Here is a 19,583-nt window from a genome sequence, read left to right on the forward strand (position 1 = left end):
TAGGACCACTGAAATTCTACTGTTTTTTCTATAAAAGGAGAAAACAAAATGTGTGTGAGAACAAAAAGCGCAATCAATATACAATTACTACCTGTGTATAATAACACAAATACAATATATAAGATATAATTTATCACTATATAAAAAATTGTTAATCAAAGTGACTATACTTTCCCTAATCCTTTTGCTGCCAAAAAGGTCCACGACCGCACAGGTGCCGAGTAGATTACACTGTGTAGAATGACCTAGGCACACAAGGAAAGAGAGAGAAAAAAGGGTGGGGGGGTGGGGAAACATTTAGTACTGTAGGTCTATATAATTGATCATATTTGCTGCTAATTAAAGCACTTACAACACATGTAGTATTATAGAACTAATTAAGGAAACTTGGTCTGACGATTGACCCGATTCTTTAAACAAGTTTGATAACTTCTGGATCCTTTGGATTGCTTGTACTGTGAATATCTTCATATATTGTCCAGTGGTCAGTGAAATTGAGACAGTAGAACTTTTAAACTATTAAAAAACAAAACAAAAAAAACCCACCTAATAGTATAGGTATAAAAGAGCTCACACATGTGAGATAACATTGCAGTATGGAAGAGGCACAATATTATGGGTCTGATGCATCAATGACCCCCTTGAGATATATGGGTATAGTAACACAATCAGATCTTGAACCAGTCCTCCGTATTATTATATACACACAAAGTCCCGTAGTAAAATTGGAATACTCTCACCGTAGTTCTCCTTGTGGTTAGATATCTTTGTAGTAGTTACTCCCGCTTTGGCTGTAGCAATTAAGGGATTTCTGATGATCCTACATGTGTTGTGCATTAATTAGCACCAAATATTATCAATTATATACACCTACTGTACTACTCCTTGTTTCCCCCACTCCCCCTTCCATTTTTTTCTCTCTTTCCCTGTGCGCCTAGGTCATTCTTATATATGTGTATCTATATATATATATGTGTGTGTGTGTGTGTGTGTGTGTGTGTGTGTATATATATATATGTGTGTGTGTATATATATATGTGTGTGTGTGTGTGTGTGTGTGTGTGTGTATGTATATATATATATATATATATATATATATATATATATATATATAACTATTCCCAAACCTATAACAAATGGACTATAGTAACTCCTACCTCAAGTATGATTCCTAGGTACAGTGTAGTCGCCTCTAGCTTCATGTTAGACCAGGTCTCCACTTTGGAGAAATGCTTCAAGATCTCTTAGAATATGGTGGTGGTTGAAATCCAATATGACATGGTGCGTAGGGATCATAAGATGCAAGTATATTTTCTGGAAACTACTATATCCCAAGCCTGGAGTTTCTGCTTCATTTTAGTATTGGATTACCTGGATGATGAACTATGTGAGCATAGCAGATGTGGGTAATGTTCTGCATGCCTAATTGGTCTGTCAGTGTATTTGGCTGCCATTATGACGTACAAGTGCCCTTAGTCATGAGAACTGTTACTTTATTTTAAACAGAAAGAAGAAGGGAAAATTCAAGGGCAGCTCAACAACTCTGACTGTAGCCAATATATCCGAGAATTGAAAGATCAGATTGTAGAACTTAAACAAGAGGTAAGTGAGATGTGGAAAATTGCTGCAACTTCTTTGTTTAAATTAAGATTTTTTTCATCGTGTTTATTATCAACACCGCCATCACTGCTCAGATGACAGATAAAATTTTAACTTGCAACACTTCTAAATTTGTCTACGTTTACAGAGAAAAAAGGATGGGCAGCAATCTTGGTCCTTTTTTCCTTGTAGTAAAGTAACAAAGGAAGGAGTTAGAAGTAGAAGCAACCATGAGGTGCTGGTAATTTATGCACTCTTGGTTCAATGCAAGGTATCATCGTACTCCCTTCTTTGTTACTATATTTACAGGTTAACTATATATGCTATTGTTTAACGTCTAGTAGAAAACTGGAGAAAAACTGCTCTAAAAATAAACACATTTTTGTCTGACAGTAAAGCATATCTTCAATCCCTGTGTCTAAATTGTTGTGGTTCTTTGTGAAACTAGAGTGCAGTTGTGCCTGAAGCACATGTGCTGATTTGTGGTCTCTTACCGTTGTGGGGAAAGTATGTGCCTTTATGTTGGTAGGACCGAGATTGCAAAAAAGGATACTTGCCTAATGTCAGTTGTGTGAAATTTCTTGAAAACTGAGCAAAACACCACGGCTGCAGAATTCTTCCCTATAATTCATTTGAGATATTCTTACAATGTCGTTCTCGGTCACTGCAGACCAACTGCCTTGACACAATCGTTCTAGATATCAGGTTGAATAAATGTAGTGTTGAATAGGAGCCCGTGCGCTGAAGATCTTAGTCTAAGCAGAGTTTACAAATCAAGAACAATAGAAGTGGCTAAATACTTTACATACAGATGTTTTGTTTGGGGCAGAAAGGAGGGTGACCTGTCCGTTAAAGCAGGGGTGAGCAAACTTTTTATGCCGAGCCCCCCTTTTTATCCATGAAATTTCTCGGGCCCCCCCTGCCTGATGTAATCAAAATCACATGAAAAAAAAAACCTTTATTAAACGGTATATAATGTAAATACAAATATGTCTACGGCTGCGCGTATAGTGCCCGCGACGGAGACGCGTGACGTCACCTGTCGCCGCTAGCGAAAGTTGTATTTCGCTTTGTAGCAGCGCGGGCAACCAGGCCATTGATTAGTTCAGGGGCTGTCACATGAGGCTACAGCCCCTGAAAAATCAAATATTGCCGGTTTCAAAAAATTGCGTCGCCCCGTCGCGCTTACTATAAGCGCACGCGGCGGCGACAATGCATTTCTTTTTGGGCAACGTCGCCAGCACTATAAGCGCAGTCTAAATACTTACATACTTAAACAGCTCGCTCTTGCAAAATTCGGCTGCGTCCACGCTGCCGCTGAGAGCGGTGACATCACCAACTCTCCAAGCATGAGCGGGGAAGTGTTTACACTTTTTTTTTTTTTATTATTTCTGTACATTCATAGTATGATTGATACAGTGGCAGCCGACCCTTTCCCTCGCAGAGGATCGCAGCGAAGCAGGTTGCCAGCGGAGGAGAGCAGGAACACAGCGCTATTGCAGGGTAGACACCGGAAGGAGGGGCGTTTGACATCACAGCGCTCGCGCGTGCTCCTCCCCGTACCTCCGAATTACGTGGCCGCCACCTGCACCATCCTGTACGGCCGCGCGCGCACATCTTTGGCTGCCTGCCCGCGCACATCTTCTTGGCTGCCCGCACACATCTTTTTCGCCTGCGCACCCAGGTTTTGCCGCACACGTCCCGCCTAAATAATCTTGCGCCCGGGGCGCCCCCCCCCAGTTTGGGCACCGCTGCATTTAATCACAACACCCACACACACATAATCACAACACCCACACACCCACTCACACACTCACAGATAACACACACAGCACACTCAACCACACACACACTCAACCACACACACACACTCAACCACACACACACACTCAACCACACACACACACAAACAACCCCCCCCACACACACACACAACCTCCCCCACACACACAACCTCCCCCACACACACAACCCCCCTCCACACACACACACAACCCCCCCCCCCCCCACACACACACTCAACCACACACACTCACACACACACACCTGGTGGTTGGGGCTGGGTTGGGAGTAACTAAACCTGCTCCGGTCCCCCCATGTGCTGCTGAAAACGGGCGGGTAACAGACAGGAGGAGGAGGGCTTGTCTGTGTGCCGGGAAGACCCCGCAGCAAGGCCCCGCCCCCGCAGCAGGGAGACACAGAGAAGAGAAGCAGCCTCTGCACTGAGCTTCTGGCCGCCCGTGCACAACTCTGCCCGCCCCCAGGTTTCCCCGCACGCAGCCTGCGCCCCCCCTACATAATCTTGCGCCCCCCAGTTTGCGCACTGCTGCGTTAAAGTACAGTTTCATGTTTGGGAAGGAAAAATAACCCTCCCTTTTATTTGTGTAGCTGCACACTGCAGCATTCACATTTCCATAACTGTATATAGTATGTGCTAGTCATATTTATTTATAAAATGTTTTACCAGAAAATAATACATTGAGAGTTGCTTCTCATTTTAAAGTATGTCCTGGGCACATCGTTACACATTATATTTACAGACATTTCGCCGGACAGCTAGGGACAATATATGTTATGGGCATATTTAACAGTTACAGATCAGTTTAAAATGTGAGACGGCAGAAGTCTTGAAAGAACTTAGACCGGTTGCGGCTTTGAGAGTCTCAGGTAGATTGTTCTAGATGTGAGATGCATGTAAGAGGAGGAGCGGCCCGAAACTTTGTTGACCCTTGGGACCGTGAACAGTCTTTTGTAATCATATCTCAGGTGGGAAGGGCTGCGTGCGGTAGAGGTGAGGAGCTTGAGGATAGGCGGGTAGCTTGCCCAGAAGGTATTTGAAGGCAAGACAGGAAAGATTAATTTTGCGCCTTGACTCAAGTGATGACCAATCTAGTTCTTTGAGCATTTCACAGTGATGTGTGTTGTATTTACATTAGAGGACAAAGTGACATATTGAGCTGCAGATATTAGGGTATGTTTGGAGTACTGTACCATATACTATGTCTTCATAGTTTATAATTAGCATCAGCATCTGCTGTGCGATTTGCTTTCTGACCAGCAGACTTAGGCCTCGGCCATGCTCCCTGCTGGCGTGCTGGCCTTGCGGTTGCTTACTGCACGCGCTGTCAGCGGGCCGTCAGGGGACGGGCCAGGGGTGGGCACGTCACTGGCCAGGGGGCGGGCCAGTGACGTCACGGAGCTGGTTCGCCCTCATTGGGCAAACCGCTCACGTCACCGGCCTGTCGCGCCGGCAAGCGGGGGAATTTTAAATTCCCCTAAGACCTGCGCTTCCGCAAGTGCGCGTAAGCGCAGGTGAGCCCCTATTAAAGCCGCTCTAATTGTGGCTGTAGGGGCTCAGTGTTGAGCGGGAGCGCGTGTCAGCACGCTTCCGCCAGCAAGCGCTAAACATGGCCAAGGCCTTAGGGAGGATCTGTCCCTATAAAGTACACCTAGTTTGGCATGGATGTCGGTATCAATATGCTACCAAAATGTTAAATGGGAGTCAAGCCATATGCTCAGATATTTAAAACTAGTGATCGGGGCAAGAATGGTGTTAGTTGGTTCTGATCTGAAGCTCTTTCATTGGTAGCTTTAGAAATGTTGCCTTATTCCCAAATACCATTGTTACAGTTTTGTTGGTGTTTAAAAAGAGGTTGTTTTTGAAAATCCAGTATTCAAGTCTTGAGAAATCAGATTGAAGTATGCATCCAAGGTCAGAGACGCTAGGGCTGTATGCATACGAGTTTGTCATCCGCATAAATGTGGTTTGAACTCCCTTACAAGCTGTAGGTATTGTAGATCATTGAGGAAGACTGAAATAGGGGCCCCAGAACAGAGCCTTGCGTGACACTGCAGGTGATATCCAGTGGGTTAGAGCTAGAGTCCGTGAGTGACACACATTGGATCTACCCGATAGGGGTTAAACCAGTTTAAAGTGTATTCCTCTCATATACAGCATGGCTTATCTTGAAGAATTAAAATTTTTCCTAGTCCACACAGATCTTGTAAATGCCCACAGTGGCTTGTAACAGACCCTCAGAGGCTACTCCATGAACTGCAGAGGTTCCGTTTCTGGAACCATACATTTGATAAGATTCAGACAATTGGGCATTTAGCTTCCACCTGTACGTACATACCCATATATTGTTAGTCCAAATAAAAAATGCTATCACCTAATACTATAATTCTATTATATCCACACACACACACTTATGTATGTGTATGTATACGCACACATATGTATGTGCACATGCCTGTGAACTGCACTGTGTACTATATGTTAAGTTTGTTTTTAGAGTCTGTGACATCACACAAACCCTGTGGCTTGCAGGTAGAGAATTGGTACCATATGAAAGGTCCTGGGTTCGATTCCTGCATGTGTATTATATAAAATGTATTCATGTTCAATTCCCTGTGTGTGTGTGTGTGTGTGTGTGTGTGTGTGTGTGTGTGTGTGTGTGTGTGTGTGTGTGTGTGTGTGTGTGTGTGTGTGTGTGTGTGTGTGTGTGTGTGTGTGTGTGTGTGTGTGTGTGTAATAAAGCATTGAATGCTTTAAAAAAAAAATATGGACATGATTTTTTATTTTTTAACTTAAATTTTTTATTGTAAAATTGTGATACAGAAGGGAAAAAGAGTAGGGAAAGTTGTTGAGCATTACAGTACATTGACATTCGTTTTTTCACATAGGGAGCTCACCTTACAAAACGTTCCTAATCGCAGCGCTGAATAAAAATCCTATGTCAGTCCATCAGAGGATGGGGAGGGGGGGGGCATCAATGGGGATAAAACACAACAACTAACCTGGGATGGGGGCAAGGGAGGAGGGGGGGGAAATTATCACAGTATTCTTGATGGTACATCTCAGCATGTGCTCATGTGCTTTGTTGTGATAAAATGTTTTAGATGGAGATATCTGAACAACTCTCCCTGCCGCAAATCAGCCTTTTCTTGAAGCTCCGGGAAGCCCTTAATTTTTTTGGCTGATATCATGTGCTTGATTCTAATTATGCCACCTCATTTCCAGGCTGCAAACCCACCTTCCCCCAACCCCGGGGAAAATTGGGGGTTATTGAAAAGCGGGATCATACCAGAGCTTTTGTTCGTGAATCTGTACTTAAATTTAAGCCGATCCCAAAGTGACAGTGAATGCTTAATCATTGGGTTTGCTATTCATCCTGGCGGCCTATCTTGGCTGTCCAGCCATAGCAAAGTGTCTAGATCTGCAGGGGAACAGATGTGGTTCTCTATATCAACCCATGCTCTCGTACCTCTTTCTGAGTTCCATAGGAGTATCTTGCTCAGCTGCAAGGCATCAAAATATTTTCGGAGATTGGGCACCGCTAGCCCTCCTAGCTTCGAGGGCCTTTGTTGTATTGTATTTCAGATTCTGGACTTTTTCCCTGACCATATGAACCTAGCAATACTGCTCTGTAAACTGGAAATATCTTTCTCCAGGACCTGAATTGGAAGAGTCCGAAAAAGGTACATTATCCTGGGAAGGAGAATCATTTTGACTGCCGTAATCCTGCCTATCCAGGAGATGCAATATCTATCCCATCTAAATCGCTCTTGAGCGTATGAATTTGTTGAGGATAGTTATACTTATAGATTGGAAACAAAAGAAAACAGCGCACAACGCTAAATAGTGAAGCAAATTCAACAATATATTATAGAATTTAAAAGGGGGTAATATATCTGCGTACATGAAAAAAGTTGGTAAAAGGCATGTAGTGTGTATCACACTGTTTACCACTCGGCAGCTGTTAACTGTAGAATCGGGTGCTTGCTTCCCTCTGCTGATGCAGCTCAGTTGATTCTGGGGCAGGACGTCAGTCTTTTCACTCCCAAGGGGATTTTCCCTTCATGCAGCCAGGTTCAGCAGCTGGTACTGGGGCTCGGTGAAATCGCTCCTGCTTCCTGGCCGATATGAAGCTGCTCCTGTACCTCGGCAGGTGTATCCTCTGCACAGAGGTTAAAACGCAGCTTGCTGGGGTGCCCTCAGCGTGCCACGATGCCGCTCCGTCGCGGGACGCTGTGTAATGACGTCACTGTCTACACAGCAGTGGTGGATTCAATAGGGAAGTTTGAACAGTCTTACAAAGTCTCTCACAAGTGTCCAAAACAGCACACAGGATGAAATAAAAACAGGACAGGCCAATACATAGACAAAGGCCAATGTAAGCAGATATAAGGCAATAGAATGTTACATCCAACTAGTTTCGTAGAATTAACTACTTCTTCAGGGAAGAAACTTATAGATTGTCTGCATGGATTTTGTAAGATTTATCCCTAGGTATGGTATATAGTTTGTGCACCATGTTAAGTCAAAATGAATACTCAGAAACTTGATCAAGTAATGGGACAGATTGATACTTGGAGCTAGTGATTTTGACTGATATATTTTGAAGCCTGATATACTTCCAAAATGTCCCAATGCTTGAAAAAGATTGGGGAGAGTAGTGAGCGGTCTAGTAATCGTCATTAGTATGTCATCTGCAAATAGCGCCACTTTGTTCTGTTTTTCCCACTCGCACACCTGACACGTTGGGGTCCAGTCTCATGGCGGCCGCCAAGGGTTCAATGGAGAGCGCAAACAAGAGTGGAGAAAGGGGGCAGCCCTGCCGGGTACCATTTGCTATGGGTATTATGTCAGAGAGGATCCCTGCTTTTTTGATCTGAGCACATGAGGCTTGGTATAGGGTCTGTACACCCCTAAGAAAGGCTCCTGTGAACCCCATTTCCGTCAACACCCCAAAAAGATATCGCCAGTCCAGCCTATCAAAGGCTTTCTCTGCATCTAGTGAGAGTAGCATACAGGGGGTATTTTCTTTTTCGGCTGTGTTAAGTTAAGAGTCCTCCGAATATTGTCTGGAGCCTGTCTAGCTGGGATAAACCCCACTTGATCTTGGTGAACCAGATATTTCATATATTTTTGTAAGCGGTTAGCTAGAATTTTTGCATATAGTTTGATGTCAGTGTTTATGAGCGAAATAGGGCGATAGCTGGCGCAATTTGTGGGGTCTTTATCTTTTTTGTATATTAATACTATGGTAGCTGTAGCCATCGTCTGAGGGACTGTTTCACCCTTTAGAAACTTATTGAACATGGTCACTAGATACGGGATAAGAATATTAGGGAGTTTTTTATATTAGGCCCCGGAAAAGCTTGTTCTGTTTTAACTGAAAGGCATAAGTTTAGTTTGGATAATCCTGGCCATCACGTCTGCAGTGCTGTTGGCCTTATGAGCCGCCTCTAGCTCAGAAAGCTTATTTGTCAAGTCTAGCTCGTGTTTCAAGCGGGCTTTCTTCCTGCGCGAGACAATTTTGATAAAGGTGCCCCTAATAATTATGCGCCTCCCATATCGTTGTGAATGGTAGATCTGTGTAGTTTGTGTCAAAGAAAAATCTATCACTAATTCTGGTGCACAAAGCAGTGACTCATTCAATCGCCATTGTCTGGGCCCCCCTATAGGATAAAGCCTCGGTATGATAATATTGATCATTGCATGGTCTGACCACGTAATATTTGTGACGGGAGCTTTGTGACAGGCTATTAATAATACACCAAAATATATATATATAACTGGGTTGAACTGGGACGAGACTTAGATATGATAAAATATAATTTATTCCTTGATAAAGGTGAACACACAAAATATACAAATAACAGGCAAAATATGGACATTTAAAGATGGAAATGATGAAACAGTCACATCTGGACTGGCAGTTCATACAGCAATCTTCATAATCCCAAGACACGAAAAGCCATGAAAAGACCTTGCATGCAGACATTGCATGAAGACATGAAAGACATTTGAGTAAGGGCTGACTCTGACTTAAATACCATGTCAAACTCATCTCTTAACCCTAGATGCCGAAAAGGCTAGCAAAAGTCTTTGAAGCAGATTTTGGACTTGCGAAGTATCACACTTAAAAATTCAGTTCCTTTGGTCCCTGGGCCCAGCATAAACAATTGGGCAATTTAGCCTTTGATCACCAGGCTATGTAAATTCTAGCAAGATGTCCTTCCTGCTCATTACCATAACAGAGGGAGTTTGCAGTTTTCAGAACAGATTCCAAAATTCCATATACACTGTAAATAACTTCATAACTTCAGTTTAGTAGTACTTACTGGCACGCGAGACATATTAATACATTCCGTCACACATGACGCTCCCAATGAGACTAAATATTACCGTGTAGTACTAAAATTAAGAGAGATATTAATATCTGGCTCTTAGTATCTGTTAGATATCAAGTGTTTAGAATCATTAGCTGGGGCTCGGCCCCACGAATACACATATGTAATGTTTAGCATGTTCCGCCGAGGACATCTCATAATATTCTTATATTTAATAAGGTCACCCATTCTGATATCCCCTTGGTAACCGCACCCCCTGGCCCCCATCAAAAAATCCTTTGAAGCAGGGACCCCTGGGTGGTGGACATTTGTCACCTGGTGCTAAATGTCACACCCAATGTCCCAGCCTGGGTCTAGCTGTCTGTAGCAATATTCCCTTGGCCTGCAAATTAGGTATTAACATACTGTGCACCAAAAAACCCTTCTGCTTTTCACACCCAACTTCAATCAATCCTTTTGAAGTCCAGATTTTCTGAAAAGACACCCCACAGTTGTATTTTCTTAAACTAGCTTATTAACCCCTTAAGCCCCAGTGTGTGTGGTGCAGACACTGGCCCAGAAACAATACATTTTTTACAGGGGAATAAGCATTTGGATATTGAAGCGAGGTAAAAACACATTACTGGACCTCAGTCCAGTTAACCCCTTGCTTCCCAGGTGAGGGTAGAGGGTGGCCAATTGGGGTGTAACCCCTTTAATCCCGGGCCAAATTCTCCCCATCGTCACAATATTGTCAATGTTTGCCTGCACTTTTTGTGATAGCAGTCTCACGTCTACTAAGAAAAAAATCAATTCACGAATATGTATTGTGAGGGGCTGAATAAAAAGTGTAATCTGTTTTGAGAGGGTTGAGTGGTCTCAAAACATTGACTAGTTGGTGTTCCTTCATAAAGTCTGCAATGATTTTAATTTCTGGGGGATTTCTCTGACCTGTCCCAAATTGTGCGGGTCCTGATCTATCTCGTTCGCTATCCATATGTTACGCTGTGCTCACCCCGGACAAGGAGGGACCCCGAAACTGAGGTGAGATGGGTAACAAACTGCACCCACAGCTAAGGGGACACGCCTGCAAAGTGGAAAATAGGCGTCTGGAACCGTCTGGGAGTATAAGATAAAGTAAGATACTCGCCAGACGAGAAGGGAGGTTCCAGATGATAGGTGGTACCGAGAGCCTGGGGTCCAGAACCGGGAGGTAGGTCGGAATCCGCAAACCGAAGTGAAGGGGTCAGGGAGTCCAGGAGGTCAGGATACAAACCAAGGGTAGAAGACCAGAGCGGATCCACAGCCAGGCCGGTTCGGTACGCAAGGGATCACTAAGGAGACAAAGAGACAGGAACTGAGGCAGGCACGACCGTGGTTAACACAGGTCATACAAAGCTATGCTCAGCCAAAGAATGAATGGCTGAGCAAGGTATAAGTAGGAGGAAGGACCAATAGGGAGAGGGGGAGTAACGAGGGAGCGGCCCCAGGGAAGATGGGGATTGGTAGGGAGACTTGCCACAGCTGTACTAGATGTGCAGCTTGTGAGCGGTGCATGTGCATCAGGCGTGTGCGCCGCGCGCAGCCTCAGCTGGGGGCGGGAGTTCCCCCTGAGGGAGGATGTAAAAGTCCTCGGCCGTGCGCGCGCATGCGTGAGATCAGTAGCCGCGGAGGAGAAGGGAGATCCCGCAGCGGCGCGAAGGCAGAACTGGAGCGGGGGTAAGTGAAGTCGCGGGGGAAACCACTTTAGAGAGAGGTGTTCCCCCGGACCTTACAGTACCCCCCCCCCCTTGAGGAGCGGCCTCAGGACGACTCCAATATGGCTTTTGGGGAAATTTGGAGTGAAAGAGTCTCAGCAGTCTGGGGGCATGTATTTGATGATAAGGTACCCAAGATCTTTCTTCTGGGCCAAAGCCCTTCCAGTGAACCAGGTATTGTACCGAACCCCTCTTCCTCCTGGAATCCAGAATAGACTGGATTTTGAACTCTTCCTGCCCCTGAACTATGACTGGTTTAGGGTCAATCGGTGTCCTATGGAACCGTGGACTCTGGGACACAGGTTTCAGCAGTGACACGTGGAACACGGAGGGTATCGTCATGGATGGAGGAAGTTCCAGACGATATGCCACAGGATTGATCCGTTCTATTACTGACAATGGACCCAAGAACCTGGGAGCCAGTTTGTGGCTTGGAGTCTTCAGTCTAATGTTCTTGGAGGAGAGCCAGACCTTATCCCCTGGTTTGAAGACTGGTGCCTGACGACGGTGACGATCTGCCTGTGCCTTCTGTCTATGGGTTGCGTTTCTCAAAGCCTCTTGGATCCTTTTCCAGGATTCCTGAAGATCCTTGATTCGGTCATCGGTCGCTGGAACCCCGGAAGGAACTGAGGTGATGGGCAGCTGACCCGGGTGAAAACCATAATTAATGAAAAAAGGGGATTTCAACGTGGAGCTGTTCTTCAAAGAGTTATGGGAGAACTCTGCCCATGGAAGTAAATCTACCCAATTGTCTTGGCTGTCTGCGATGAAGCATCGGAGGTATTGCTCCAGAGTTTGGTTCGTTCTCTCGGTTTGCCCATTAGTTTGGGGATGATACCCGGACGAAAAATAGAGGGTGATATCCATCCTGCGAGCGAAAGCTCGACAAAATTGAGACAAATTGTGTACCTCGATTGGATACGATGGAAAGGGGAACTCCGTGAATGCGGAATATTTCCTTAACAAAAATGCCTGCCAGGGTAGGGGAATTGGGAAGGCCTTTGAGAGGAATGAAATGGGCCTGTTTGGAAAAACGATCCACAACAACCAAAATGGTGTTCATCCCTTTAGAGGTTGGAAGTTCGACCACAAAGTCCATGGACAGATGACTCCATGGGCGTTCTGGTATAGGGAGGGGTTGCAGAAGGCCGTACGGCTTTTTACGAGCGGTCTTAACCTGGGCGCAGATTGGACAAGTCTTTACGTACTCTGAAATGTCCTGCAACATGGTTGGCCACCAAAAGGTACGACCAATGAGGTCAGAAGTCCTGCTAATGCCTGGATGACCGGCTGACCTAGAAGAATGACCCCACTCAAGAATCTTCTTAAGGAAGCGTGGAGCTGCATACAGACGGCCGACCGGCACCTTAAGGCCCCTCGGGAGATTAGACTGTGCTGCCATGACCTGATCCAGGATATCAAAAGAGTTGGCCGAAACAATATATTTGGAGGGTAATATTGTTTCGGAGATAACCTCGGAATCATCCTCAAACAGGAATTGACGTGAAAGTGCGTCTGCCTTTTGATTCTTTGAACCAGGAATGTAAGATATGAGATAATTAAATCTCGAAAAAAAAGAGACCATCGAGCCTGACGCGCCCCAAGGCGACGTGCACTCTCAATGTAAAGTAAGTTTTTGTGATCAGTAAAGATCGAAATGGGGGTCTCCGTTCCCTCCAGAAGATGTCTCCATTTCTGAAGGGCAAGTTTAATAGCCAAGAGCTCTCTGTTTCCGACGTCATAGTTCCATTCTGCCGAAGAATTATTTTTTGAAAAGAACCCACAGGGATGAAGTTTGGCCTGTGGGGACTGTCTCTGAGAGAGAATGGCGCCAGCACCGACGTCGGATGCGTCTACCTCTAGGGTAAAGGGGAGCCCGGGATCAGGGTGACGCAAAATAGGAGCAGAAGCAAAAGATTTTTTATGGGAGTTGAAAGCTTGGAGAGCTACAGGAGACCAGACTGCTGTGTTAGCTCCCTTTTTTTTTTTTGTAACAATTTTTTTATTGGTCACAGTCATAGATAATTTTACATACAGTAGTGTCGTGGGCCCACAACATCTCTGCTCATTACTTTCAGTGAAGGACCAATAACAGTTTTCCGTTTTCAGTAGGAAAAAGAGTAAGTGGAGGAGGAGGGGGGGGAGGAGACAAACATGCGAGGGGAAAGGGGGAAAGAGGGGAGGGGGTGTCACGGTGAGATTATGGCAGGCTGTATAAGGTCACATAAATATATATAACAGATGATATATATTTATCACTGTGTCTGAACTGAAACGAGTCTTAGTTATAATAAAGTATATTTATTCCTTTGGATAGGTGAACACACGAATAATACAGTAACAGACAAGAAGTACTTACTTTGGGGTTGGGGAATGAGAAGTATATAGCATAGCAATTCTCTCGCAATCAGGTAGCCATCAGATGATAAATTGAAGACAAAGGATACAGGGTGAACATCAGTTTATAAACCTTTTGTGCCCTGTCCTTAACCTTGAGTGCCGTGGATTGGTTTTCAATTAACTCCAGCCAGTGGTTAACGTGGGAACACTTTTTGACCCATGCCCCCCGGCCAGTTGGGATATGCGCAGTAGAGCTCGGGGGTCCCATTTCTATAACCCCTCCTCTATATCAGGAATGCCAGCTAGTCTACCAAATGGAGTACAGGGCAGGAAATCCTTTGTTGTGAGGTGTGAAATGGAACACTGGAAGACTACTCTGGTTTGAGGAGTCTCCACCCTCATGCAAACAGTGGAGGTGACAAAATCCTTTGAAACATACTCAGGTCCTAGACATGGGGTCGCCTTTCTGGCCATATGCTACTCTGGTATGCAAAGGAATTTCCTCTGAGTTTTACCCATATCTTGGAATACAGTATGTTGGATAAAACATGAACATATTAAAATATCCGGTTCCTTTGGGTCCAGCAGGTCCAAACTTCCCAGTTCTCAATGCCGGAACTGGGACACCCTATGGTCCAATTTGCGACCTGCTACGACCTGGGAAACCGGAGATACACAAATACACTTAAAACCGTTTTACATTTTAATACAAAAGTCTCCGCTAAAAGAAATCACGGTTTTTCACTAAATCCCCATTGAAAACAACGGGTTCCGCCGCCATGGACTCTCAATGGCAAACCGCCGCCACTGGCGGCTATGGGAATCCCCACCATAGACTTTCAACGGGGCGATGCCGCCGTTGAAGTCAATGGGGGTTTTCCGCCGTAGCCGGTCAATGGGGTTTGGCCGCCATTGAAGTCTATGGGACAAATCCCGAACTTTCAAGGGGGTCCATACTCCGTCGGGTTGGTCCCAGAGGGTCAAGGATGGTTCTGCAGTGATGCCGGAGCAGTGGCTACAGACACCCCAAACCCTGACTCTCGGGACCCTCCGGAACCGGAGCTATGGAATACCAAATTTCTGCATTTGACACTTAGCCGTTTTCCTGAGCTGTTTCTGCCACCGCCATTGGAACCTATTGCGCGGCCCGCTCTCCTCGGTTCGACCCTTATCGGGGGTCCAGGATACGGGGACCCAGTTGTGGTCGAGTGGGGGGAAGTCTAGGAACTAGAGACAGAAAGAATTTTATTCCTAGGGGCCATAGAACTGTTTATTCCCACGCCACTTGTCGTTGAACTTGACTTGTAAGTGATCAAAGCTCTTCTATTGAAATTGTATCTGCTTTGCGGTTAAGCGGTTTGGACGGCAGCCAACTTGTTCCTGGAAAGCTCTCTCGAGGGTTTCTCCATTGAAGTCAATGAGCCCATAGACTTTCAATGGGAAACCGCCGCTCTCCCTCTCGGACGCCATCTGCTGGTCTTCTCAGGATCCGGACTCCACAGCAAGATTCACCATTAAAAAGCATTGAGCCCTAAAGGCGGCCTATGGGAACCTGCAAAATGGTGACTGAAAAGGCGGGAAAATCTACACAAAGGGCTATAATCACTATACAACTATTAACCCTTGTGCTCCCGGATGGATCCCAGTGTGTGTGGGCTGCAGACCAGTTGTTACAATAAAACAGGGGAATACACATGTACATGTCATTACAGGGGTTAAATCACCGTTCTGGGTCTTAGCCCAGTTAACCCTTTGACTCCCGGGTGAGGTCAGGGGATGGCCAAATGGGGTGTAACCCCTTTAATCCCGGGCCACCCCCTTTCTCCCTCTACAGGGGGGTATGTGGGCTTGCCCAGAGGTGTCCCCGTGTAGCTCTCCAATTGTTTGGGGTGGCTGCTAGACCTAGGTGCTTTGAATTTTTGGGGGTTTTTCTCTCGATCCAAGGGTCCCATGTGTTCCAGAACTGGGGCATTTTCTTTTGGAGCATGGCCGTAAGCTTCTCCATAGTCATGACCTCATTAACCCTTCTCACTACTGTGGTTCTCGAGGGGGCCTTAATCTGTTTCCAGGCTGCGGCTATAGAGCATCTGGCCGCTGTCAGCATGGCCCTGATCAGCCAGGACATTGGTGGGGGGAGGTTGTCAATGGGTTTGCTCAGCACCATTGTCAGATGGTCCAGGGGGGGGGGGGATTCCACTGATCTCGTAGATGAGTGTCTGGATCTTGGTCCAGAACTTCTGGCTCTCCGGGTATGACCACCAAATGTGGGCCATGTCTCCCTTTTGACCACATCCCCTCCAGCACAGGTCCGGTGTGCCGGGGTAGACCTGGCTCAGCCTAGCCGGGGTCAGGTACCACTGGAATATAATTTTATAGATGTTTTCTTTTATTGTCGTACAAATTGAGGTTTTAGGGGCTTGCTCCCAAATATCCTCCCAGTCTTCCAGGTCTATTGGGAGACCTTGTTCGTCTGACCATTTTTGCATATAGCGGTGTTTCGGGGGGTCTGATGTCGGTTCCGTGCTTTTGTATATCTGTGATATCAGGCCTCTCTGGTATATGTCTTTGAGACATAGGGTTTCAAACCGGGTCAGCGGGGGAATTTGGAGGTTGGAGACAGTGAGTGTAGGAAGTGCCTAAGTTGTAGATATTTAAATAGATGAAGGTCTTGGGTCTGAAATTTATTCTTTAATGCCTGAAAAGTTAGGATCTCTCCCTTCTGCAGTTGATCGGCAACCATCCTAATATTGTGACCCTGGAATTGGTCAAATTGTCTTGTGGAACACCCTGGCGGGAAGTTGGGTTCCCAAAGAGTGGGGTGAGCTGGGAGGGGGAAGCTAGCAGACCCATACTTCCCTTTGCTTTTGAGCCATGCGTCCCACGTGCATCTCATTGCTTCGAGGCCGAACCTCTGTGGCCCGCTTCCTCTACCTCCTGTGGTCCAGAGTGCCACTTGGATGGAGTGAGGCTGCGCGTAATGAGACTCTATTGCGAGCCAACAGGCCGAGGCTGGGTCGCAATTCCAAACTACAGCCTGCTTCAATTGTGCTGCGAGGTAATATCTGACTAAGTCGGGGACCCTCATGCCTCCTCTTGCTCTTGAGGAGAGCATCACTGACCTTGGGACCCTAGGTCTCTTATCGTTCCAAATGAATTGGAGTATTAGTGACTGGATGTTCTTTAGAGCCGGGCGTTGTACTACGATGGGGAGGGTTTGGAAGTTATATAGTAATGGGAGGACGTTCATTTTTACGGACACTATTCTTCCGAACCCGGAAATTTGGTGTTTTTTCCACGTTTCCAAGTCTTTTTTAATCTGGTCAAATAGGGGGGGTAATTGTGTTGATAAAAGGAGTTATACGAGTTTGAAATTTTGACCCCCAGATATTTTATATAGGTGGAGCTCCACTTGTATTTGTAGTGGGCTTGGATAAGTTTCCACGTCTGGGGTGGGAGGGAGATATTTAGGGCTTCCGATTTGTCTATGTTGACCTTATAGTCAGAGACCTGCCCAAATTGAGTCAGATGCCTTTGAAGGCTAGGAAGGGAGGAAAGGGGGTCATCGAGGGTCAGAATCACATCGTCCGCGAATAGGGAAATTTTGTACTCTCGGTCCGCAATTTGGATCCCCTTAATACTTTTTTCGGCTCTAATTTTGGCCGCTAGAGGTTCAATGGTTAGGGCAAATAACAAGGGGGAAAGCGGGCAGCCCTGTCTGGTCCCGTTCCTGATTTTTTATTGGATCCGAGAAGCCGCCTGATAGTTTGACATACGCTGTTGGGTTTTGATAGAGGGCTCTCACTCCCTCTAGGAAAGGGCCACTGAAGCCGAACCTCAGCATTGTTTGGTCTAAAAAAGACCATTTGATTCTGTCGAACGCTTTTTTCAGCGTCGAGGCTCAGAATCATTGCTTTGGATCCGGTGAGATGCACGTGGTCTATTATATCCACATTTTTGCGGGTGTTGTCGGAGGCCTGTCTTCCTGACACAAAACGTACTTGATCTATGTGTATGAGTCTAGGGAGAATTGGATTTAGCCTGTTTGCCAAGATCTTACTGTAGATTTTGAGATCGGTATTTAACAGGGAGATGGGCCTATAGTTACCGCAGAGGAGTGGGTCTCTACCCTCCTTTTGGATTATAGCCAGATTTGCCACTGTAATCGTAGCGGGGATTGGTTCCCCTTGGAGGAAGGAGTTGTACATATCTAATAGGTATGGGGAGAGGATTGGCATGAACTTTTTATAATAAGAGTTTGAGAAACCGTCTGGGCCCGGGGTTTTGGCTAATTTGAGTGATTTAATGGCTTCAGATAGCTCCTCTTGGGAGACGTTTTTATTTAACTTATCTACCTCTTCCTGGGATAGGGTGGGCAGGTTACATTGCTCTAGATATTGTGAGATAGTCTTAAGGCTAACCGGGTCCTGGGTTGGGGGGTGAAGGTTGTAAAGGTCAGAGTAAAAGTCTGCAAATTCCTGTGCTATCTCTTTTTCTATGTATGTGGTCTGTCCGTTTCGTGTCTGTATGCGGGCTCTCTGAGATTTGACTCTCGTGCCCCTGAGTTTTGAGGCTAGAAGCCTGTCAGCTTTATTGCCTTTATCGAAGAATTTTTGCTTCGACCACCTTAGCGCCTTCTCTACTTCCTCGAGTTGGGTCTGTTTGAGGGCAGATCTAGCTAGATTTAGTTGTTTAAGTGTTTTTTTAGATGCCGTAGTTTTATGCTGCTGTTCTAGCTTGGTGATCTTGTCTAAGATCTCTTTTTGGAGCTTAAGTTTAATTTTCTTTTTGTGTGATGCGATTGAAATCAGGTCTCCTCTGATGGAAGCTTTATGGGCCTCCCAGAGACTGAACCTGCATTAATTTGAAAGAACATTAATAGCTTTTGGCGGAGTGCCATTTCTGTGTCAGGGCAGTTTAACATGGAGTCATTTAATTTCCATCTGTATTGGGTGTTTTTCACAAAGGGTATGGATAGGGTAAGTTCGATTGGTGCATGGTCGGACCAGGTGATTGGGCCTATGTTTGACTGGGAGGACGCCTGGAAGATGTTGCTAGTACCTAGAAAGTAATCGATCCTTGAGTAGGACTGATGAGGGGTGGAGAAGAAGGTATAGTCCCTCTGAGAATGGAAACAAAAGAAAACAGCGCACAACGCCAAATAGTGAAGCAAATTCAACAATATATTATAGAATTAAAAAGGGGGTAATATATCTGCGTACATGAAAAAAGTTGGTAAAAGGCATGTAGTGTGTATCACACTGTTTACCACTCGGCAGCTGTTAGCTGTAGATTCAGGTGCTTGCTTCCCTCTGCTGCTGCAGCTCAGTTGATTCTGGGGCAGGACGTCAGTCTTTTCACTCCCAAGGGGATTTTCCCTTCATGCAGGCAGGTTCAGCAGCTGGTACTGGGGCTCGGTGAAATCGCTCCTGCTTCCTGGCCGATATAAAGCTGCTCCTGTACCTCGGCAGGTGTATCCTCTGCACAGAGGTTAAAACGCAGCTTGCTGGGGTGCCCTCAGCGTGCCACGGTGCTGCTCGGTCGCGGGACGCTGTGTAATGACGTCACTGTCTACACAGCAGTGGTGGATTCAATAGGGAAGTTTGAACAGTCTTACAAAGTCTCTCACGTGTCCAAAACAGCACACAGGATGAAATAAAAACAGGACAGGCCAATACATAGACAAAGGCCAATGTAAGCAGATATAAGGCAATAGAATGTTACATCCAACTAGTTTCGTAGAATTAACTACTTCTTCAGGGCCACCCCTGC

The 19,583-nt window shown here is 45.7% G+C and overlaps 2 protein-coding genes across 2 annotated transcripts in view; one reads left to right on the forward strand and one right to left on the reverse strand.

Annotated features, from left to right (window-relative positions):
- The window catches only part of RPL5 (ribosomal protein L5), a 293,177-nt gene extending 289,032 nt beyond the window's left edge, over positions 1-4,145 (reverse strand). Inside the window, exon 1 of the mRNA XM_075615533.1 lies at positions 4,141-4,145. Within this exon, the coding sequence (XP_075471648.1) occupies positions 4,141-4,143 (3 nt within the window). The 5' untranslated portion in view covers positions 4,144-4,145. The remainder of the gene's footprint in view (positions 1-4,140) is intronic.
- EVI5 (ecotropic viral integration site 5) overlaps positions 1-19,583 on the forward strand; it is a 203,470-nt gene that overhangs the window by 148,175 nt on the left and 35,712 nt on the right. The window contains 1 exon segment of the mRNA XM_075615534.1: positions 1,507-1,602. Within this exon segment, the coding sequence (XP_075471649.1) occupies positions 1,507-1,602 (96 nt within the window).

The sequence above is a fragment of the Ascaphus truei genome, chromosome 10 (assembly GCF_040206685.1).
Source record: "Ascaphus truei isolate aAscTru1 chromosome 10, aAscTru1.hap1, whole genome shotgun sequence".
Lineage (NCBI taxonomy): Eukaryota > Metazoa > Chordata > Amphibia > Anura > Ascaphidae > Ascaphus > Ascaphus truei.